Below are 23,689 nucleotides of genomic sequence, written 5' to 3'. Positions count from 1 at the left end.
GGATAGTGAGGAAGAAGATGCCGCCATCAAATGGAGTATCAGAAGGGCCAATGATGATAGCTTGGAGGTGGAAAGGATCGTGAATATCAACTGGACCATAGCAGCAATGACTCACATTCTCATCTGTCGATGATTTGCATAACTCATTAAGCATCCGTTGCTTAGCCATGGATACCTTACTGTACTTTGTCCTTGACACCAATGACTTGGAAGATGAGAGAAGTTGAGTTAGAAATGCCATCCCACCAATTGATATTGATTTGATGTCATGCATGCAATGCAAAATGACGATAATAATAATGTCAATCAAATATATGTGAAGGTGAGTGAGTTTATAATGTTAGATTGCTTTCAGGTTAATTACAGCAAACAAAGTTGTGGAGTCAGGGAGGACCGCACTAATTTCAAAACAGCTTTGCACTTCTTTGGACGCAACTTTTAATTTAAAGTGGGAACGCAACTCTCTTGCCACCTAAACTTACCTTCATTCCCTAGCTTCTGTTTAAAGCTCCTTATCGGTTTTACTTATGTTAGTAAGCTATTTTTTCCCAGGAAAACAGAGATTCATCCTTAGAACAACAAACGGTTGGCCACTCAAATCAAATTGCAGATAATTCTTAAATTTTGGGTGTAATGTTTTACAATCAGTCTTAGGCGTTGATGATGAAATTTTCCACCAAAAGGAGTAGGGTAAAAGTTAAGGAAACCATCTGCTTCGTTAAGCCCATACCCAAAGAGGGAATTTATTATATTTTATTTTTTATACTTCGTATATATAATTTGTCATCTTCACTTGTCCTACTAAACAAGCTATGTAGTTTACCTGAAACTCTATATAGTCCATAATCCATATTACTTGTTTCACACAACCGACCCTTTCCGCTTCAAGTAAAACTTTAAGTTTTAGAGAATAATTAGCTCAATGAATGTCAGCATTCATCATTCTTTACAATAACTTTACTTTGGTTTTTAATTAGTTAATACAATCTTTGTCCTGTATGTAGAACCAAAGGACAATAGGCTTGTAAGAGGTTTGTGAAAAGAAAAAAAAACTCTGAACTTGGAAAATTCGTGATTTTTTGATTGATTAGCATGTACTCCAAATCTTCTAAGCATAAAATAAAGCAGCAAAGAAAAAATGTTAAACTGGACTACAGGCTGACTTGTAATCAGTTCCTATGTGTAACCTTTCACTGCCTTCTTGAGATGCTTAATAGCCTAAATAAGCAAGATCAGTCTCACATAGATGTGCATCCCAATATTTGAGCATGAAGAATTTACAAATATCAGCACAAAGGGGGGAACCTGGAAGTTGGCCTTAACTATGTCACAGCAGGAGCAATAATGGAATTCTCTTGTTCAGCATTAGGTGATGATTCTTGCTTCGTCTCCCCATGAAATTGACTACCAGCACTTAAGGTCCCTTCACTTTCTTCACAACCTGCTCTCTCCTCTCCCTTTACTACTTGAAACTCCCCTGCTGTTGCTGTTTCAGAAGTACCTGCATTGCCTGATTCAACAGTAGTACCACCTACTACTGGAGAAGTTTCTGCATCAGAATAATCCTCATCCTCCTTCTCCATGATCTTGTCGTTGTCATCATCATCACCTTCATTTTCATCTTCATCCTCTTCTTCTATTGATTCTTCCTCCTCTTCTTCTTCTTCATCAGTCTCACTCTTGCTAGAATCACTTTCCTTTTCAGGTGATCCTTGGGTATCTCTTTCTGTCCCATCTTTCACATCCACTTCTTCCATCTCCAAATCCAAATTAGGAAACCGCTGCTGTATTGGTATTGCACCACTTATCACCTGATTTGTTCTTAGTCTCTCTTTATAATCTTCCATTTCTGTCCTGTATCTCTCTTTGTCCTTAATTGCCTTTTCTTGATACACCTGAGACACAATAATTCACCTGGTAAGACTATGGTTTAAACTTAAAAACAATCTTTCACATGATTCTAATGAACCAAAAAAAAAAAAAATCATTCAAATTTGCAATTCTTACAGCCTTTTCACTGTCCTTTAATTTGTTCCAGAGTTCACCAATCATCCTACTAATCTCCCGGTCCTTGCCTGGGTGAAGTGGCTTCAATCTGGCATGTTGCTCAGCAAAGAAGAAGTTGTAACCACTTCTATTGGGCTTAGGGTGAGTAGGATCTCTCTTCCTTATCTCAGACTTCTTCCTCCTCCTCCTCCTCCTACGAGGAACACCTGATGTTGCAGGAATGTTGTCAGTTTTGCCAGTTGGGATACAAGATGTTTGTGGCGCTTGATTAACTTTAGCTGGTGGAGTCTGGTAGAGAACCCCTTTTAGTTTATCCTTCCCAATTGTGACAGTAACTAGATACCCACTTTCAAACTTTCCATCTATCACTCCAATGATAGGATACCCCCCAGATGGCGCTGCTGGTGAAAGGAAAATTAATGTTAAAATTCTGCAATAAATCATACCAGAACAAAGTTGGAAAACCTTTAAAGTTTGCTAACAATAGGACGGGATTCTTGGCTAGTTAAAAAGGAAATTCATACTTCGTATTTCTTTTACAAAGCACACACCTATTTGTACTAGTAAATGAGGTTTGAATATCTATTATATCAGACGGTTGCCAAAACATCTCCAGTGGGTCTCATCATCAAGGTTAATTGCATATATGTGAAAATAGCCCATCTGTTGTGAGCTTTGTAAAAGCAATTTAGTTTCTTTCTGTAACAACTAGGTCTTTGCATGCTTAGCTTATGTAAATATATAACTACTACTGTATCATATAGGTGGTTATTTTAAACACACATTTAATGGATGGTTTACTAATATCCTGAAAAAGCTTAATTTGTAAAGATATTCTTTTCTGTCATCTTCAATTATCTAGTACAGATTATGTTATAATTTGCCTTTGAACTAATTGCTTTTGGTGATGTTCCAAAATTCAAGTATCAAACATTTAGTTAGCACTCTAGCACATTTGTATTTGTTTCTGCTAACATATACTACAAAAATGGTTTGCTAGACCATTTTCCTACAGACAAAACCGATGAAGGACACATAGCCTGTTCCTCTTAGCAAGGCAAAGATAAGACCCAGCCAGAGATACTAAATATGCGTTTGTTTGTGTGAACCATATGAGTGATGAAAAGCACAAGTCAAAGAATGGTCATTCTACATAGAATTGAAGCATACCTTGAGACACAGACTCTGTAGTGTTGATCTGGTTCTGATGTACATTTGCAGGCTGAGCTGCTGCTGTGGACATTTCAGATAATCCATGGACTGCAGAAGGTGCAGGATTCAGACTCTGCAAGATACCTGTAAAAACAAAATCAGCACAGTAAAAGCTACAGACTAAATACAAAAGCAGGCATCCATAGAGTGATGAGGGCGGTACCAGGAGAATAATCGCGTGCATTGAAGTAGTAGATTCGCTCATAGTGTTGAAGCAATGAATAGTAGTATTTTCGCAGCACAAAAGAAGCATTTGTGGCTGTGGAAGGGAAATTGAAAGCGGCTGTAACATCTTTCCATCTTTTTTCTGAGAGTATCTGCAGGCATCAACAAATGTATATAGCTACTGACCATACTGATGGAACAAGAATTGGAAGAAGCTAGCAGGAAGTTAGATAAGAGGGGAATGTAAGGGAGTTAACCTTTTCAATACCACCACGAGAAGTAACCTCGACAAAAAGCTTGTGAAGATCAAGATCACGGCCGCCAATGACAGGAATCCTGTAATAAGGTAAGCTGATGGGTAAAAGGGTGTAGGCAATGCAATAAGAGTAGTACAGTAGATGATGACGATGATGATTGGATTACATGAATTTAGTGGCCATAGCTGCGTGAAGGCTCTCGAGAGTGGTCATAAAAAGTTGACGATTGGAAACAACATCCTCATACTTGGCAAGAGGGGCTGGATATTGGTTTCCTCCTTGATCAACCATTCTTCCTCAGATCAACTATATATCTATAAACTGCGCACAATCTACCATTTATTACTATTTCTATCAGGTTTTAATAATAATAATACTCCATTTTTCATAATATATAATAGCATTCACATTTATAGCATTCACTTTGCTCTCCAATAACTCCAGTTTCAAATAACAGCAAACCCATTTTTATAAAAGCTTCAAATTAATTAATACAAACCGTCAATACGTACAAATGTATAGCTAGATAAACAAAAAGACAATAGATTTAAACGAATAATAATAATTTTTACTCCCTAACATTATTTGTTATTTACTTTTAAACAAATGAATTGAATGATGCCAACACAACAGTAGCATGCCCAGATGAAAGAAAACCAGAAATAGCAATCACATTTAAATAATAAAATAATGAGTACGACTACTTGCTACTTACCCAACCAACTGTAGTCGTCTGTAGAACAAGAGGAGATATATAAAACAAACCAATTCCCAATTTTCCCAATTCCCAATTATTTTTTTTATTTTTTATACTACGTATATATTTACTAGTATCTATTAGCATGAACCCTAAATTTATAGAATCTAATCTATGTATATCTTCATTTCTATGTTTATGAATTGGTAAATATCAAAAATTTAAAATATACACTTTCCGTGAAAAGGAAAAAAAAAAAATATATACACTGAAATTATAATGGCTCTGTTTGCTCAAGGGCACCCCTGTAATTTGCTATACATTCTGTTTGAATTAATCAACGCTTCATAATAACCCAAATACTCGTACTATTAGATTGGTTTGTTAAGATTAGAATATGCTAGATTCATGTACCCATTAGGCCATTACCACACGTTCATTTTAATAAATATTATTATTACTATACTATATTGTATTTATATGCATGAGATATTTCTAAATTTGTTTTATTTTATTTTTCACTTATTGAATTATTTATAGATATTTCTTCTTAATATACTTCCATTTTCATTTTATATGTATGAGTAACCTCATTTTTTCGCAAGAGTATCTCCATGTTGTCCATAAAAAATAACCCAAATTCATTATACGAGTGAAATCAAACAATTTAGACATAAGTAACCTCATTTGTTCATTCGAGTAACCCCTATTCTTTTGTTTTAAAAAAGGAAAATTTGGTAATTACCACATGTATAGTTGTCAAAATTGACATTATCACCTGATTTTTTTTTTTTTTTTTTTTTTTATAAATCTTACCACCTAGTTTTTTTATACCAAAACTTTTAAAACTCCTTCCACATTTACAAATGACGTCATATGAGTCCCACTTTTGCGTTTTCCTTCTCTTTCCCTCTCTCTTCCCTCGATTTCTCTCGTTTGCTACTCCTTTCTTTCTATCTCATCTCTCTCCTCTTCAATACCCATTACTGTACTCTCACCCACCCAAATTTATTGTGAAACCCTAACATTCAACACTCATCTTTCAATCTCTCTCCTTTTCTTTCTAAAAGAAGTCTTTGTAGGGTACTTTCTCAAAGCAAAAGACTGGGGGGGTGGGGGGGAGGAGGGGGTGCAATTGTATGATTTGAATTTGGGTGGGTGAGAGTACAAGAGTGGGTATTTGAATTTGGGTGGTTTTAATTCTTCATGTGAAAATGTTCAGCTAAAGGAGTGGGTAATGACCTTTAGATTAAGAGGGGGTATAAAGGTTGGATTTTTGAGGAATAAAATGAAGGTTGGATTTTTAGGAGGAAAAAGTGCAAAGGTTGGATTTTTCTTTTCCATTTTTCCTTCTTAATAAATGCATCATATAGATTTGACACTAAAATTATTATGTCCTATTTCAGCGACTTAGTTCCTATTACATCCGAATTCGACCCGGGTTACACACCTGACTTATGGTAAGTCAGTAATAAGAGTTTTATTTTCATGATTGTCACAAAATTAAATCAATGTTTTATTTTCAAGTTCAAATTTTTAATCAGTAACATAATTAGTGTTTGATTTGTATATATACAGTGTAAAAAAATATATCAAAAGTGAATGATTTGAAACTATTCACTGAATAAAACATTTTACTACATTAAAACCTTGTTTTATATACAAGTGAATAAATAGATAGGATAAAAATATTAAAATTATATGAATACTGAATAGTGAAACTTAAAACCTATTGCAATACATGGAGTTATATAAACACCCTGCTTAATAACCAAGAGGGAGAGCTAGATCGAGTTGCTTGTATCATTTGCAGGAAATTTTCTGACACCAAAGAGTGGGAATCCTAAAAATACAGGGCTTAACAGCCCATACTTCTTCCATTACCAAAGAAGCAAAAGGAAGTTTAGGAAGAAAACCAAGATATTTGGGGATTTCTACGGAAAATATATATATACATAAGTGTTTTATTATACACGTATAGATTCGCATGTCAAGTAAATTATACTAAAAACATTTACAGTGAACCCTCAGTGTTTTATTCGGAGTTATTCATGGCCCTGGCCCCTGGACATGGGAATGACAAGATTAATCTAGATTCTATCTCACAAGTGTTCAGTGAAACCCTAGGGCTAGTCAAGTGCTTTCCTGCTTCTTGAAACCATTTCATGTCATACAGAGTTCATAATAGCTGAAGCAAATTTTCACACCTGAAGCCTGATGCACATTTGAAAGTATTTTGACAACAGCTAGCCCCATGCAGAAGGCAAATCTGTAGTCTGAGTCCCCTAACTTGATTGAGACTGACCAACTCCTACAGAAACACCCCGAGAGCGTCTTTTCTTAGACGTGACCTGTAAACAGTCAACACATGAGTAGTCGATACGACAGTTTTCTGCAGTAATAAAGAAAGATCAGCTCACGAAAGAACCATCAGCCATAATTTGCCAAAGAATTAAGCCATGGACAAATTTTCATCACAATACTCCAGCTCTTGGGAGTAAAACAAATGGCAAATATAGTTGTAAGGAAACCCACTTTAAGACTCTACAGGTTGTGCAGCATGAGCTACGTGAAGGGAAATTTCAAAACCGTGATGGCCAAAAACACAAACTATCTTAAAAAATTTAACAGCAACACATAATTAATAAAGAGTTCTGATGAAAATTCAAAAAATCCTCAACAAGGCATGTGAATTGTGACCATGCACATCAAATGGAACTTTTAAGGATCCAATCAAAGTTTGGGTCAAAATTGGTTTGGTGTGCGTTCCAAAATTCAAACAAACAAATTTTTGGGCTGAAAGGAAGTTTATGGAACAAGATTACAACATGTGTTGGGTATTTTTTGGACCCAGTCCTGCAGATTTAAGGCAGTCCGACGCTCTGAACCTAGCCTTGAAATTTATCATGTGGCAAAGGACTTAGTGCGGCTTCTACGAAGCTTGAGACGTGGGCAAGCATTATAAAGAAAACAGTTACAGCATATAATTAGTGGCATTAGAAACTCTACGGGATGAAAAAAATATAGCTTGATTGTTGTATAGATTTTCTAATTTATACGATGTAAGGAATGTGCCTCTTGAAACAATAGCCTTGAGTCGGGAGCTAGGAGTCGGGAAATAGGAAGAAGTGAAGGCATGGACATGCCTCAATGAAGGTGTGCTGAAGATTGACTAGGCACGTCCTTGCACAGAAATCGAGGATTCAAAGATATTTGGCAAGGCACGTCCATGCCTCAACGGACATCCAACTAGACACGTCCGTGCCCAAAGGAGGCACGTCGTGCCTAGCAGTTTTTAAAGGACGTGAGGCACATGCCTTAGCAATTTTGGCCAATTTTGGTTACTTCGTCTGAGGGCTGTAAATTCCTTAATAAAGTCTATCTTTCTAGTCTATGAGTTATTATAAATACCCCTAGGTTATCTCCCGGCCACTATGATCATTACTTGAGTGATTATCTAGTCTTTTGTGTATTTCTCATCTGTAAATTATGAGAAAGATGACATTAGAAATCCAAGAGACAATCAATATGTTTTCGTCTCAAATCAGTTCTAAATCTGTAATCTGTTTTCCCCGAGATCAACAAAATTATTACTCTTGCCTACTCGTGGACATTACAATGCATTGTTAGTCAACCACGTGTATCTGTGTCTGTTTTTCTTGTTAATTTTACATTCAATATTTGTTCTTTCTTGCATCTATTATAACAAATTGATATAAAGAGCTTTGGTTCGGGCCTAGAGTTTAATTCTGGTGAGATATGTGGTTGCTTTGAATGTGAAAATCGACAAATTCATGGGGAGGAATTAGGACACATGATGGTAAATTTTGTATGTTGAAGAATGTCAAGCATGTTCCACAGAGGCACGGATCACAAGGAAACTTATTTTGCTAAGTTTTCTAGACATAAAAAAAAATTTAAAGGTGAAGGTGGAGGGTGGTATGTCTACAAGGGTCCAAAAGTAGTTTTGAAGAGTGTTAAACGGGAGACATTGTGTTAGTTGCAAGGATGCAATGAGCCAACCCTCACCACCACCCATTGTCTACAGCAGGAGACACGGGGGCAGATGGAGCAGGGGAACGTTAACAACACCAGACCACCACAACAACAGCAACCAGCACAACACTAAAGCTGCAACAGCTAGCTTGTCTTATTAACTTGCTCTTGGTTCTTTTGCAGATGGAGACAAACTAGTAGTAAATTTAGTAATTAAGGCTTGTGCCACATAGACTCGAATTGTAGTAGTATATATAGAAGAAAGTCAAGAAGGAGAATTCATTCAACAATATTGTATTGGAACCTTGGAGGGTAATGGCCTAAAGTCATTACTTGTTACTCAAGCCTTTGGCTAACTATCTTAATCAATTGTCTTCAACCATTTGACTAAGATTATCTTGTTTTCCTGCACCAATACGTTGCATTTGGTATCCGACATCCCAAACTATATATGTATTGAAGCGCTTGAAAATCAGCTGGCGGAGATAGGGTCTAAGGCGGACGGAGGGGAAAACTCCATCCAACAGATTATGATGAAAACCATCGCTGAAAGCATAGAGGCCCTCCAAAAATCTATGTCTGAACAACTCTCCAAGGTGGGATAAATCGCTTTCAAGATGACCAGAACCAACAGGTCACTCTCTTGAAAAATTATCCACACAAATTCTTCGAGGGGATACACGCGACAAAGGCAAGCAGTCGTTGGTGCTGGTGGAGTATGAAGGGGAACGACTTTCCGGGGCTGGTGGGGTTAATGGTGACAAGTAAAGATGGCTCTGGGTCGTGCCTTGTGCCGGGACCACGAGTTTCGTGCTGGCCGAGACACGATGTTTTCAAAAGGTTGGCTATGATAAAATCCTTCACCTGTGGGGACCCATCCTTGACCTGCACAGGAATTACATTGAAGACTATGATAAAATCCTTGAGGAAGGAAAAGGATGGAATATTGGTGGAGTTGAATCACATGGGTGAGTCGAAAAAAGAGCATGATAAGGCAGCTCCCAAATTCTTGTAAGGTGTTATCTTAGAGTTTTCCTACCGTCTTTGATAGTCTGATGGGCTTACCTCCCAAGAAGGTGCATGAGCATGCAATCGTCTTCAAGGAGGGAAGTAACCCGGCTAGCGTACGACCACAATTTCAAAAAGATGAAATTGAAGATCATATGACCCTCTACTAGTCCCTTTTCTAGCCTGATTCTTTTGGTGAAAAAAAAGGACGGATCGTGGCGCTTCTGTGTTGACTACCGAGCATTAAACAAAGAGATCGTTAAGGGCTCGAGTATTTTCGAAACTTGATCTTAAGGTCGACTACCATCATGGTGAAACCCGAAGACACATATAAAACGACTTTCCGCACTCTAGAGGCCATTACGAGTTCTTAGTTATGCCCTTTGGGCTAACAAATGCACCGGCCACTTTCCAATCGCTAATGAATGAGGTATTTCATTCCTACCACAACAAGTTTGTTCTTTTGATGACATTCTTATTTATAATGCTAGTGAGGAAGAGCATGTTAAACATTTACAATTAGTGTTAGCTACGTTGAAACAACATCAATTATTTGCAAACTGGAAGAAGTATGAATTTGGGAACAAGAAAGTGGCTTGTTTGGGCAACATTACTTCTAAGGTTGGGTGGTGGTGGAACAAGATAAAGTGAACTCAATGTTAAAGTGGCTCATTCCTAAAACATTGAGAAAGCTAAGAGGATTTCTGGGCTTAACGGGCTACTACAGAAAATTCGTAGCCCATTATGCTCACATATCAACCTCTCACAAACAGATAGCTTTAACTGTTCATAAACTACGGTAGCCTTTGGAAAACTCAAGCAGACTATCTCCATCTCCATGGCACTGGTGCTAACAATGCCAAATTTTCAGAAGGTGTTCATCGTTGAATCATATGCCTCGGGTTTTGGCCTTGGAGCGGTTCTCATGCAAGAGGGGAGGCCGATGCTTTTTAAAGCAAGGTATTGGCCGGGGTGTAGGAGAAAATCGGTTTACGAGAAAGAACTCATGGCCGGCGGTGTGTCTTGTGGTCCAAAAGTGGAAGCACTACCTCTTAGGGAGGTGGTTTGTAGTGAAGAGCGACCGGCAAAGCCTCCGTCACATAACACAGCCACGGGAAGTGGGGATAGAATATCAAAGATGGGTGAGAAAATAAATTGGGGTTTGATTTTGACTTACAATACAAGCCAAGCGTGTCGTATCGAGTTGCTGATGGGTGAGAAAATAAATTGGGGTTTGATTTTGACTTACAATACAAGCCAAGCGTGTCGTATCGAGTTGCTGACACACAAGGCGGGGGAAGATGGTCCGGAGTTGGGGGCATTGGTGACCACTCGAGGAATCGATTGGGGAAAGTTAGAGCAAGAAATCGGGAATGACACGTTTCTTCATAAACTCATGCACGAAGTTTTAGATGGGTAGAGAAGGCTGGTCTCACATTGGTGAATAATCAGCTCTATTACAAAGGGAGATTAGTGATTCCAAAAAACTCTAATTTCAAACAGGCCCTCCTTAAAACCTATCATGATTCCCGAAGAAATCAAATCATATTTAAGGATGGCATTGGTTTTGGCAAGGGATGCAAGGCGATTTGGCTAGGTATGTGCGTGAGTGTAGCACTTGTCAGCACAACAAGAACTCCCAACTCCGGCGGGGATCCTCCAACCTTTGTCGATTCCCACAATGGTGTGGGAGGATATTAGCATGGACTTCACAGAGTCTTCCTTGGTCTAAGGGGATTGACACGATTTTGGTTGTAGTATACCAGTTGTCAAAATCTGCACTTTATCGGGTTAAAACACCCATTCACGACAGTTATGGTGGCGAAAGCATTTGTTAGAGAGGTGGTCCGTCTACATGGTTTTCCTAGTAGCATTATTTCGGATAGGGATTGTATTATTTTGAGAGTATTTTGGAAAGAGCTCTTTCGTCTCCAAGGTACGGCGTTGCAGAGGATTACCGCGTATCACCCGCAGATGGGCAAACAGAGGTAGGAGAACAACCCAAGTCATGGGCTAAATGGCTAGCTTAGGCCGAATACTCGTATAACACGGCTGTTCATTCTTCCACCAATATGACTCCTTTTAGGGTGGTACGGAAAGGATCCATCGAAACTCTTTTAGGTGAGATCGAATATGACCCCGATTAGGGCTGAGCAAAAATATATGGAAATCCGAAAATCCGATTCGAAAATTATGGATACCTGATCCAAAATTTTTTTCAGATATCCGATCCGAGAAAATCGGATACAAATATCAAGTCGGATTTCCAACTCTTAGATACCGAATATCCGAAATCCGAATAATATCCGAAAAGATATTATATTTTTATAAAAGAAATTACATTTGACACAATTCACCGAACCCTGTACTCCTTTTCTTGGAAGTTGGAACTACCCCACGCTCCTCCCCGCCTTTCTTTCTCATATTTCAATTTCTTACTCTCTTTTCTGTCACTATCTCTCTCATCTCTAACTTCTCTCTCCTCTAGTCATCTCAAATTTCTATTTCACTTTCTCATATCACCGACTCACCTATCTTAGTGTATTAGATCTCCTCCAACACCTCACGCACACCAACCTCCACCGGCTGGCTAAAGCATCTCGGCTCACCAAACCCGTTGTCGTCGACGATTTGCCTCCACCGTTGGAATATTTATTTCCTTTGTTTCTATTTTTTCATTTTTTATAAATGATTTTTTTATATAATTAGTTTTGGGATTTAATTGTTTAATAATCAATTTTTCAATCAAATCTTTATTTTGTGTATTTACTTCCTCTGTTTTTAAATACATGCTCCATTTCTCCATGCGTCGAGTTTTAGGAAAAATTGGAGAAAGTAATAAAATATGGAGGTAGTGGGGTGGTGGAGAATAAAAAGTTATAAAAAGCAAAAGTAGTAGAGAATTGGAGGAGAGAGTATGAAATAAGTTGAAAAATGATTTATTTAGGTTCACTAGTTGAAAAATGAATTAATTATTGTAAAAATTTTCCAAATAAGGAAATGGAGCAAGTATTTAAAAACGACTGTAAAAGGAAAGTGGAGCAAGTATTTAAAAACGGATGGAGTATTTGTTAAAAGGTTCGGTTATTGGATATCCGACCTATCCGATCCAAAAATTGAATTTTCGGATCGGATACGGATATCAAATAATTGGTTTTTCGGATTTGGATATCCGATCCATGCCAGCCCTTGTCCCCGATGGATAGCTTGGAAGAATTGCTAAGAGAGAGTGATGTCATGTTGGATGAATTGAAATTTAATCTGACAGATCATGAAAGCCACCACATATGGGAAGAGAAAAGACGAGCAATTCCATGTGGGAGAATTTGTTCACATGAAGTTGTAGCCCTATAGGCAGCGCTCATTGGCAGCTCGTTACTTTGAATCGTATAAGGTGATACAACAAGTGGGTAAGGTGGCTTACAAGCTAAAGTTATCGGACAATTGTAGAGTTCATCACGTGGTTCACGTGTCACAGATCAAGAAAGCAATCGAAGACCACCCTAGCTCACCAAGAAGAATACCCGATTAAATCACTAAAGAGTTAGAATTTGTTGGGGGGCCGGAGTCTAAATGTGAGAAGTTCAAATGGAGGAAGGAAGAATGAGGTTTTGCTGAAATGGCAAGGGCTGCCCGAGTTTAAGGCCATGTGGTAGGAGGTGGATTCCATCACAACGATTTCCCAACTTCAGAGGACAAGGTGGCTCTTTTGGGGGGCAATATTGCAATGAGCCAACCCACACCACCACCCATTATCAGGACATACAACACAGGAAAGGTGGAACAGGGGAACGGAAACAACACCAGACCACTACAACAACCGCAACAAGCTGAATACTAAAGCTGCAGCAACTAGCTTGGCTTACTAGCTTGCTCTTGGTACTTTTGCGGATGAAAACAAACTAGTAGTAAATGTAGTAATTAAGGCATGTGCCACATAAACTCGTATTGTAGTATTATAAACAGAAGAAAGTTAAGAAGGAGAATTCATTCAGAAATATTGTTATTGGAACCTTTGGAGACTAATGGCCTAAATTCATTATTTGTTACTCAAGCCTTTGGCTAACTATCTTAATCAATTGTCTTGTTTTCCTATGCGAGCACCACCCATACGTTACAAAGGGTCTATGCTATCTAGTTTTAAGTCTGGTGTTGTCACATTGATTGTTTATGGTAGTGTTGATAAACAAGTGGAGCATAAAGTCACTCTAGGTAGGAGTGGTTAGGTAGGAGTGGTGGTCCAGGAGATTAGCCAACAATCCAACACTCACATTTTTAATCCAACGCTCACATTTTTAATCTCATTTGTCTTTGCCGTCGAAATCAGGTGAGCCTAGTTTGAATCTTGGCCAGCATGTAAGCTTTGGGAAACCTCACCAAAGGCACGGTCGGGAAAATAAGGTGGCTTTTGCACTATCGGTTGGAGAGGAGGATATGTCTAAGTCGTCCAAGGGAGGTGTGCTCGTACCAGGAAGAAGCATTGGCAATGTGTGTGTTCGAACCTAGTTCCGCAAAGTAGGTCTCAAGCGTGCTTGGACTTATAATTTATTTGCAACTGTTAATTGTCTTTTGGGGCAAATCTGGTGCCAAGAGGAGGCAAATCTAAGTAAGGAGAGTTTGTTTCTATTATTTGTTTCTCTATTGCATCCGTCTAAGTCTCGTACATCAAGTAAAGGTGGAAATTTGTAAGGAATGTATCTTAAATCAATAGCCTTAGTCAGGAGCTAGGAGTCGAGAACTAAGAAGAAGTGGGGCAAGACACGTCCATACCTTGCCTCAACGAAGGAGTGTTGAAGATTAACTAGGCACGTCCATGCCTATATGAGGCACGTGTCTATTCCTCTTCGAGGCTTCAAAGGTATTTGGCAAGGCACGTCTATGCCTCAATGGACTTCTAACCAAGCACGTCCGTGCCCAAAAGAAGTTTTCGGACGTTTAGTTGATTTAATTTATTTCGTGTGTGGGCTTTATTTTCCTTAACTGAAGTATCTCTTTTCTAGTCTATGGGTTATTTTAAATACCCCTATGTTATTTTCTAGCCACTATGATCATTAGTTGAGTGATTATTCAAAAATCTAAGTGTCTTTTGTATATTTCTCATATGTGAATTATGAGAGAGATAACATTAGAAATCCAAGAGACAATCAATATGTTTCCTGTGATTGGTCTCAAATCTCTTATGAATATGTAATTTGTTTTCCCCAAGATCAATAAAATTATTACACTCGCTTGGCCGTGGACGTAGCCAACGCATTCCCGGTGAACCACATAAATTTGCGTGTTTTTCTTGTTAATTTTACATTTAAATATGCCCATTAGCATAGCCAACGTATTTTTGGTGAACCACGTAAATCCATTGGAAAAAAATGCGATCGCGGTCGCCTTTGCGGTAACGGCCGCGTTGTCGCAGAATCGGGCTGTAATGGTTAAATAGAACGAATCGCGGATTTCGCGGCGTGATTTTTTCAAAAAAATCACTTATGTTAGTTTTAGCCTCTTAAATCATTTGCTTTGTATTTTTATCATATCATGCCCAAACTACTACTACTACAAATACACTAAATTAAAATTTGGAGTACACTGGTTCCATAAAAAAAGCCCTATACTAATTTTCTTTTTTTAAAAAAAAACATAAAAGAGTACACTAAAGAGAGCTAGTTAAGGGGTCCGAGACTCATAGGCTCGCAGCTCCTCCACTAAGGAAAAAAAAAAGGGTATAAAGGTTATGGAATACATATGTCGCAACTACGGTAAAAAAAGTGGAATATGTTAAGCCGCTGATGCATGCTCATACACACACTAGTATAAATTGTCCACTTTGGGCTAAGTCTGCACGGTTTTGTTTTTGGGCTCCTTCCCAAAAAGCCTTGTTCTAGTGCATTGAGCATCACTTTATAAATAGCTCCTTCCCTTGCTATTTCTTCCATGTGTTCCCAAAATAATACAAAATACAGTGTACAGAAGCATGTGAATATGTGACTTTAAGTTTTTTTTTTTTTTTTTTTTACTCTTTTTATAAAACTCGCACTTCAACCCCGCTCTCTGATCCATAATTTCATAGCCATGTCAACATTGGTACAAAGAACTGAAAGGTTGATTTCGAGCACTGATTACTTGCGAATAACGGTCAACTCGCCGATTTGGGTGTGAAATCGGTATGTCTGAAACCCGTTACAAAGCGGGCGTTATATAACGGAATGGCCGATATTTTCTTCCATGTGTAAATCTATGTCTGTTTTTCTTGTTAATTTTACATTCAATATTTGTTATTTCTTACATCTGTTATAACACTCGATAAACCGGTTACTAACTAGAAGTTTCGATATGTTTTACCCTAAGGGTTATTTGATTTAGGGATTAGATAAACACCTAGTTATAATTGAACTTTAACTATATGAAGGTTAAGCCTAGCTTTAATATATTGTTGGTGGCACAATCTTGTGATTGATTAGTATTACTCTGCATTATAAAAAACTCAATACAATGTAATCTCGTGGGCGGACATTTACTTATTTACATCTTCTTACATACTTTGTCTCTATATTTCTGTCATCCACTACTATTCTACATTGTATTTGTGTGTGTGATAGCTGACAAGTTTCATGAGAAGACAAAAATAAATAAAAAATAAAACCTACTTAAGGCTAATTAGAACTTAGAAGACAAAATCATGCCCAAATCAGCCTGCACCTCTTTTTTTCACAATACGCTATGGACAAACATGAATCAGCACCCAGGGGCAAGCATAAGGCATTATCACATGGTTCATTAGAATCCCAAAATAATTATAATCAGTAAGGAGAGCGGAGGGTTGAGAATTGGGATAAAGGAATCTAAGAGGAAGCAAGGGAAGAACAAAGATGACAATGAAAGGATTAAGAAGGATATTAACAACTTCGGTTTGAGCGAGTATGTAACATTGGACACAAGGGAATTGAATAAGAGGATCATGGTTCGCGAGTACAACTGTATAGAAGAAAGAAAGACTGTTTCACGTAGTCAACCTCATCTTTGGGATTAAAGCCTCGATCCTTGTCATTCGTATAATCAAATCATTAGCAATGACAAATGCTTTTCAGATAGAAAGGCATATTGACATGAATCCCGTACGCTAGTCCATATAAAGGTTGTTTTGTAAATTTTTACAACTTTTGGGATAAAGTTGATTTTCATTTAAAACTGTCATTGCACCAACTTTGCACTAACCCAATCACGAAATACACCATTGCACAAAAAATTATCAATATTGCTTCCGTGACAATAGCTATCACCATTGCCTTTGTTCCAAACACTTCTACCTTCTTCTTCTTCGTGTTTTTTTTTTTTTTTTTTGGCACCATTTGTGGCCTCACTTTTTTTCTCTTTGAGCCTAATTGTTGACTATATAGTACCATGCTTTAAAAAAAAGGTCTTGTATGCGATTACAAAGAGCTCCCATAATTTAGGGCAATCACTTAACAAAATTCTTTAAAGGTTCTCTAATCCTATTTTGTCAATATCAAATTTGTCATACTACAAACCTTTTCTTAACAATAGATAAACCATCCAAAGATTCAAGGAAGGCTCAATATCAATTCATACAATATCATATCCATTGACAAAAATAAATATTGCTATCCACAAAAAACAAAGTACTTATCTTTAAGATCAAATATTTATAAAATTTATTTGATTTTCTGAATAATTATTTATTTGTCAACACATATAAACATTACTCACAATGTTATGGGATAACCACAGTTTCTCATATTAAGAAACATTATTGAATTTCAAAGTGGCATGTGTGTAAATAAAAGCAACTTTTTAAATATTTTATAGTTTTTTTTGTACTTTTTCGCATCTCTTCGTCCTTCACAGGCTCATGGCTTCACCCATTTACACCCATAGAACTGGTGTGAATTGCCATTTTTTCTGTCATCATTTTGCTCCCAAACCACCATCACCTTTGTTGCCCCCTATCTTCTTCACCTTCCTTTTCCTTTCCGATCAAACAAAAAAACCCCTAAAAAATTCGGAGAAATTATGGCATGGTTAACCCTTAAGGGCAAGGTTTGTCTTCCTCCTCCATTGAGGTTGTTCATACGTTTTGATTTCTCTATTGAAGGTTTTGATTTCCATTAATGGAGGTGAGAGAATAGAGGAAGAAGAAGAACTTATGGTGTTATTAGAAGGCCAAAATAAGATCAATTTACAACATTAACCCCACTTATATACTCAAAATGACACAAATACCCCTTTGAGATAATTATGTTGTTTATTAATATTAGAAACATGAATTTACCTTTATTTCCTTCTTATCTCTTTTCAAACTGTTAAAGTGATTAGAAATTCATAGTGGATTCAGAAGAACCCTGGCTATTTTGAGGAGCAATTTGTAATATCACAAAGCAAACCAGAAGAAGAAATATATCTATCCTTCTAGTATTTTGAAATTGATATAATTGAAGGAAGCATTGTGAAACTTTATGTTTTAAAAGACTGGGAGTTGATTGAATTTGTATCCTTCGCAGAAGCAGCATTCTGATCATCATGTGCCTAAGAAAAATGATGGGGGTTGTTCCTTACTTCTTTTTCCTTTCCATGAAATTGATGTGCAATAGGGAAAGTATTGAGAGATTGTTCTGAGGTTTAAAAGAAACTGGATGATGACACTTGCTCACCCTTCTCAAGTAATGGTACCGGCAAAGACTGCACGAATTCCAGTGAGATTACAGGGAAATCTAAGGGAGAAGAGAAGAGTCCAAGGAGAAAGTTTAAGAATGTAGAAACATCAGGCATAAACCATGGCTGGGGAGTCGGTTACAATTCAGATCCATCCTTTTTTTATAGCCCCTTAGAGAAAAATTCACTTTATTAAGGCTTCACTAATAATGCAAATGGGTTAGTTTGCAAGTGGGGGGCCTTAGAAAGGAGAGGATTACTATATATGGTATGGGGCAATCTCAAAGGGACACCCCAAGAGGAATATGGGACGATCAAAAAGGGACAGCTAAAATTAATATTGAATCCTGACTAAAATTATAGACGGCGGAAACTAGAAAGTGGAATCGTAAAGGAATAAAACCTACCACAGGCTTGAGCCGAAATCAAAACCCATCTCAAACATCTTAATATGGAGGTAAAGATGAAAGTGAACTTAAATGGAGAAGAAGCTTTCCTCTTGAATATTGGATTCTGTGGTACAAGATCATCTAAAATAGTCCTGGAAAAACAGACATGTACCCAATAGCCTAACCCAAAATACCCAACCCAAAACCCAAACTCTACCCAAAATCATCTACCAATCAACAGACCCGCCCCGACCCAAACCAATCCAATAATCAATGAGTAATCTTATAGTGATTATTCTTAAAAAAAATATACATGCTGACAATGGAACAAAATATGGCCCGAACTGAACCCAAGACCTACCCAAATGAGTCTGACCCAAAGTGACAAACCCCATTTGCCACCTCTTACCTAGGGTAGCTATGGATTGTGTGAAACGGGTGGAATATTTAAGGTACTGTTAAAGGGACTCGCAATTGCCCCTGGAAATCTATTTCACAAATGGCATATCTGGTAACTCCTTTAGTGAGGTTCAAGACAGAGGATGGCAAGCAAGTTCAATCAATTTTGGAAAGATGTTTGGATTGGAGAGAGGCCATTTATTGGTCATTTGAGTGCTCCAGTACCCCACTTATGGGATTAAGGCTTTGATTGATTAATTTAGTGCTCCAGAGATCATGTTTCTGACGTGAAAATGCATGGGACTTGCAATTCAGGATATCACCCCATAACTGAAAACTAGACAGATCAGTATTTATTTGACCTCTTGCCTTTCAGTTAATGAAATTGTCATATTCTGTAGAATGTTTCTAGTTCTTTTTACCATAAGCAAAACAGAACACTTCAGGCCATAAAAACAGTAGTAGTCGTCTTACATAATTTACCAATTTCCAAACAAACCTTTATGGTCCATCCAGCTTCAACAAACGGCATATAGCATCAATCAATAATAGTCAACAAATAATAGCACCTAGTTTGAATATCAAATGCGCAGGGTGACATGATCAGCAGGAGCATACCTTAGAAGATAGAGGTGGCAGGGAAGCTTGACGTGCAGCCTTCTCAGGCGCCGTTAAATGACGAATCTCTCGGAGCTGGACAGCTATATCCTCCAGAAGTTTTAGTTCAGTTTTTGCTCTCTCCTGGTGTTCAAAAGAGCCCTTAAGCTTCTCTTTCTCCTCCTGAACAGTCCTCAGTCTAGCTCTCAGCCAACATATCTCATCATCTATTTTGAGCCTCTCGTGATCAACTGCTGATATAGAATTGCAGCGTGATTCAGAGACAAAACTTCTATCGGGCGAGCTGCAGACTGTTGGGAACCGATCAAAAATTTCTGAAGAGCTTCTGCTAATTTCTAAATCACATTGTCTCACAGCATCAGAAGAATTATTGTGTATGAGCAGTGGGCCACCTTCCCTACCATGGGTAGTTTTGTGGATACTGTGTTTTGAGTCAATGATGTGGACATCATGGACACGTGGCTCTACATCTTGCAGTGGCATTTGTTTTCCATCATCAACACCACATATTGTTTTCTGTTGCAAATAAATGTTACTATTACCCTCCAGAGATCTTGGAATTGCATCCATGGATAACATCCCTTTTTCCTGAATATCTTGATTAGTTTCGTCGTCAGTCAAATCTGGAACAACACTTGAACATCCGAGACTTTTCAGCTCATTTTTGTCCACTGGAAGAACTGATGATTCTTTACCCTCAGATACAGTAGAAGTTTTCTTCTGACCATACACAGAGGAATAATCAGGATAGCAGTTTATACTTTCAACATTTTGTCGATTATCAATTGACTGACTGAGTTGCTGTAGAATTAGCATAGGATCAACAGAAGGATCAAGAGCAGAGACCTCGTTTTGTCGTTCTGTGTCGTTTGACTGACTATCCCATCCATTGTTTACTTGGAACACCTTCCTATAGGCTTCAACTTCCTTCTCTAAAAAATGTTTTTCCCTTTCTCTCCTGACAATGATCTCTTTAAGTATATCCATTTCTTCAGCATCATAAACTGATTTTTCTTCTAATATCCTTTGATACTGTCGAGCCTCTATTTCAATGGATGCCTTCTCCTCCTGCAATCGTGAAATCATGGCCATAGCTTCATCTGCCGCAGAGGCGGCAGCAAGTCTCTCTTGCTCTAGCTCAGAGAATAATTCAGCTCGAGCTGCATGTTCTTCCTCAAGAGCTGATTCCAGAATTCTGACAACATTCTCATCTTCACCATCAGCCCCTGCATTGTTTTTAAGGTTCTCAAATAATGTTGCATAGTCATACATGGGTTTACTCTCATCAGCTGCATCATTGGATTCAGAATCTGGTTGTGTCTGACCTGAGACCCAAAGAAAAAGGATATTTGAGCATCTGATAATATAGTACAAGAAAACTTTAGAACCATCAAAGGCAGTACCAGTGATCAAAAGTACATAATTAGCATAATGTAGAAAACATATACCCGAAAGAGAATTGCTAGCACCTTAAGCCATGAAGCAGGCGGTATATAACAAATAGAACAATCAGTCGATCATTAACTGGAAACTTTGATAGGAGGCAAAGGAGGAGGAAATTACCACAAGAGTTCACAGTGGTTGGGTTCTCTACATTCTCTATCTTACTGGAGTCTGAAGGAGACTGACGAATGGCACGGGAGTCTGACTTTAAGTGATCATAAGATGAGGCAGAAGTAAACTTTCCATAATCAATACTAGCTCTGCGACGTCGCCTAATGCCACACCTTGGCCTTTGAGTTGTAACAGTCTTACCCTTAATGTCAAATTTAGAAAGGGAGTCAGTACCGGAAAGGGTGTGGTGTGACCTCCGAGGATCGGAGAAAGAACTGTAGGACGCTTCACCTTCTAGATGCACCACACCATCATCTGAGTAACCTTCCCTGAGTAGCTTCAAATTGAGTTGGGAGTGATCATTCCTGGACAGAATGGAATCAAATGGGAATTTGGATTTGACAGAAAAGTGAAGAGAGGAAATGGTTTCCGAGGGGCAATCAACTAAGAAGCGCTGGAAGCAGGGAGCACGAGTAGGGTAGCCAAAGAGGCCATTGCAAGGGCAAGGTAGGGTTAGCCCTAAGAGAGCAAGAAATTTAGATAGGAAAAAGGCAATAGCAGAGCAACAGAGGAGGAAGTAGGCAATAGCCAAATCAAGAAAGGCACCCACTAATCTAGAAAAGGTCCATGAGTGAACAATAACTTGGCATGCCATATCAAACTGTGCTATTTTACGGTTGAGACAACAAAAATGAGCTGAGTTCAGACTTCAGAGCTGTGATACAAAAATTAAACTAATCACAAAACTACAAATATCACATCGAAAAAGAAAAAGGAAAAAAAGGTTTAGGTAGCTAGCATATTGTGGATACAGAATCATTAATTATAAATGTGATTGTGTCGTAAAAATTACTTAAGAGTTATGCCAGACTGATGCAGAAACAAATCAAACAGAATTGAATTTCATTCCATTCTAGCTCGGGCATGGGCTCGAATCCGATATAATTTTTAATTGAAAAATAAATCTGGGATAATATTGATTAAATTAGAGCGAGTGAGTATGAAATTGGAATTCTGGGAAAGTATGAAACTCAGACCTGTCCCTGAGGCAGGGCAGGAGGGAGAAAGATTCCATTAAAGGATCATAAATAAAAGCCTGCAACACATGAGCAACCAATTTGACTCAATTTATAAATTACATCACAATTTATTCTTCTCAACGTATATATTGCACAAACTAAAATTCTACCAATAAATTGCTCGTTATAAGCTTTCATAACTTCAATAATTATATACCAATAGTTCAATAATTCATCTTAGGATGAGATTAACCCAGAATTTTACTATGATCACAATAGAATTAACAATAGGGTGAAATCAAACCCTAGATTGTACAATTGATATTCTAGCCTTTGCAAATTAAAATCTTACCTCATAAGCTGTTTCAATGGTGGAGAGGAACCTCAGAAGCCGCTTCAATGGAGATTTCGGAGTGCGCTTCAATGGATGAGAAGGAACAAGAGGAGCGGTGCTGCGTAAATACGAAAGAGAATAAAAATGAAACCATTAGAGGAAGATTATGACACGTATTAATGTCCACGTCGTATAAATGTAAATTCTTAAATGGACCTGGTTCACACTAATTAGTGTGAACCACTAACATTAGAGACAATAGGATTGTTTTGTTAATAAAAAAAGGTCACTATATTAAAATAAAGATTATTATGTTGAAATAAAAGTTAGTGTGACATTAAAAGCTATAAGAGGTTATTTTTTAATACTACCTCCGTTTCATGTTTTTTGCAACTTTGCACTATTTTATATCTCACAAATAATGCCCAAAGTTGCAAAAAACATGAAACGGTGGTAGTAAAATTTTTAATATAATGGTCAATATAAATAATAAAGATTACTATGTTAAAATTAGGTCACTATTTAACATAATTTCGTACTTTAAGTTCATGATAATATTAATGGTCACACAAGTTTTAAAAAAGGTTACTATGTTAGATTTAAGGTTACTATATTAAAATTAGGGGTCACTATGTTGAATGTAATACCAGTTACGTGTGTATAAACCTTAGGTCCACAATAATATTATTGTGAACCAGGTCCACGCAAGATTTTATGTCGTATAAAATATCAACTAGTTTTTGGGCCCGGCGATGCCCCGGATTATTACATGGAATTGAACATTAATATACATTGTAATGTATGATTTAATTTTCTTGTAATCAAATGTGTTGTTCATATTGTCATTTGCTACATATTAATGTTTTGTATTCAAATAATTGCATAAAAAATTACCTAGCTTGGTGTTAAGATACTTAGTTCTAGAATTAGAGGTTGTGGGTTCAATTCTTGAGGAAAATTTTTTTCTTTTTTTTTATTATGATGAATCCATGACATGGAATGAAAAACAAATGGAAGGAGAGCCACGTGGCGTAATGAATAGTTGAGTAGGTGACGTGGCGTAGTGAGGAGAGTTTACGTGACACGTGGACGTTCTTAGGAACGCCTTTTAATATATTAGTATTGATAATTAGATTTCTTTTTTTGTTTTTTTTCTCCTGCAACGAGCCTTCATGGGGAGAAAATATGCCACAAACTAAGGGTCTGTTTTCATTGAGTGAACTCAGCTGAAGTGAAATGAAATGAATATTTTATAAGAGAAGGAAATTAGGAGCTGAACTGAGCTGAATTTCAACGTATGAGAACAGGCCCTTAGTGGCTAACCCACGCGTCATATCGACTCATAAGCCCATAGCTAGTTATGTGTAATTTTG

The 23,689-nt window shown here is 37.6% G+C and overlaps 2 protein-coding genes across 5 annotated transcripts; both read right to left on the bottom strand.

Moving 5' to 3' along the window:
* Positions 1–1,095: 1,095 nt before the first annotated feature.
* On the bottom strand, positions 1,096–4,563 carry LOC145608482 (high mobility group B protein 15-like). 2 transcript variants are annotated; one of them, XM_081664097.1, is made up of 7 exons: positions 4,357–4,563; positions 3,808–3,962; positions 3,642–3,720; positions 3,383–3,536; positions 3,178–3,303; positions 2,008–2,408; positions 1,096–1,895 (listed from the first exon to the last, which is right to left on the bottom strand). In XM_081664097.1, the coding sequence occupies exons 2-7, from the start codon at positions 3,930–3,932 to the stop codon at positions 1,323–1,325; spliced, it is 1,458 nt and encodes a 485-aa protein (XP_081520223.1). In that variant the 5' UTR covers positions 3,933–3,962; positions 4,357–4,563; the 3' UTR covers positions 1,096–1,322. The 2 variants fall into 2 exon arrangements, with proteins under 2 accessions (XP_081520223.1, XP_081520224.1); XM_081664098.1 differs by having other exon boundaries at positions 2,008–2,405.
* A 1,698-nt stretch (positions 4,564–6,261) lies between these two features.
* On the bottom strand, positions 6,262–22,467 carry LOC145609401 (uncharacterized). Of its 3 annotated transcripts, none has more exons than XM_081664897.1 (5): positions 22,335–22,467; positions 20,973–21,678; positions 20,256–20,734; positions 19,410–20,129; positions 6,262–6,689 (listed from the first exon to the last, which is right to left on the bottom strand). In XM_081664897.1, exons 2-5 carry the CDS (start codon positions 21,616–21,618, stop codon positions 6,624–6,626), a joined length of 1,911 nt encoding a protein of 636 aa, XP_081521023.1. In that variant the 5' UTR covers positions 21,619–21,678; positions 22,335–22,467; the 3' UTR covers positions 6,262–6,623. The 3 variants fall into 3 exon arrangements, with proteins under 3 accessions (XP_081521023.1, XP_081521022.1, XP_081521021.1); XM_081664896.1 differs by adding an exon at positions 22,001–22,059 and having other exon boundaries at positions 19,410–20,734; positions 22,335–22,421; XM_081664895.1 differs by having other exon boundaries at positions 19,410–20,734.
* Positions 22,468–23,689: the final 1,222 nt, after the last annotated feature.

Source organism: Chenopodium album, chromosome 23 (genome assembly GCF_948465745.1).
Source record: "Chenopodium album chromosome 23, dcCheAlbu1.1, whole genome shotgun sequence".
NCBI classification, from domain to species: Eukaryota; Viridiplantae; Streptophyta; class Magnoliopsida; order Caryophyllales; family Amaranthaceae; genus Chenopodium; species Chenopodium album.
Note: the sequence above shows the minus strand (reverse complement) of the source record. Positions and strands in the feature narration are given on the sequence as shown.

Bases quoted from the DNA above. Each gene is read 5' to 3' on its own strand.
- LOC145608482 (XM_081664097.1), bottom strand. From the start codon at position 3,932: ATGGTTGATCAAGGAGGAAACCAATATCCAGCCCCTCTTGCCAAGTAT. The intron at 2,409-3,177 runs GTATGCTTCAAT...TCCTTTCACCAG, and splicing joins TACAGAGTCTGTGTCTCAAG to CAGCGCCATCTGGGGGGTAT. The intron at 1,896-2,007 runs GTAAGAATTGCA...ATTGTGTCTCAG, and splicing joins TAAAGGACAGTGAAAAGGCT to GTGTATCAAGAAAAGGCAAT.
- LOC145609401 (XM_081664895.1), bottom strand. From the start codon at position 21,618: ATGGCATGCCAAGTTATTGTTCACTCATGGACCTTTTCTAGATTAGTG. The intron at 20,735-20,972 runs GTAATTTCCTCC...TTTGGGTCTCAG, and splicing joins AACCACTGTGAACTCTTGTG to GTCAGACACAACCAGATTCT. The intron at 6,690-19,409 runs GTATGCTCCTGC...GACTGTTTACAG, and splicing joins TGCCACCTCTATCTTCTAAG to GTCACGTCTAAGAAAAGACG.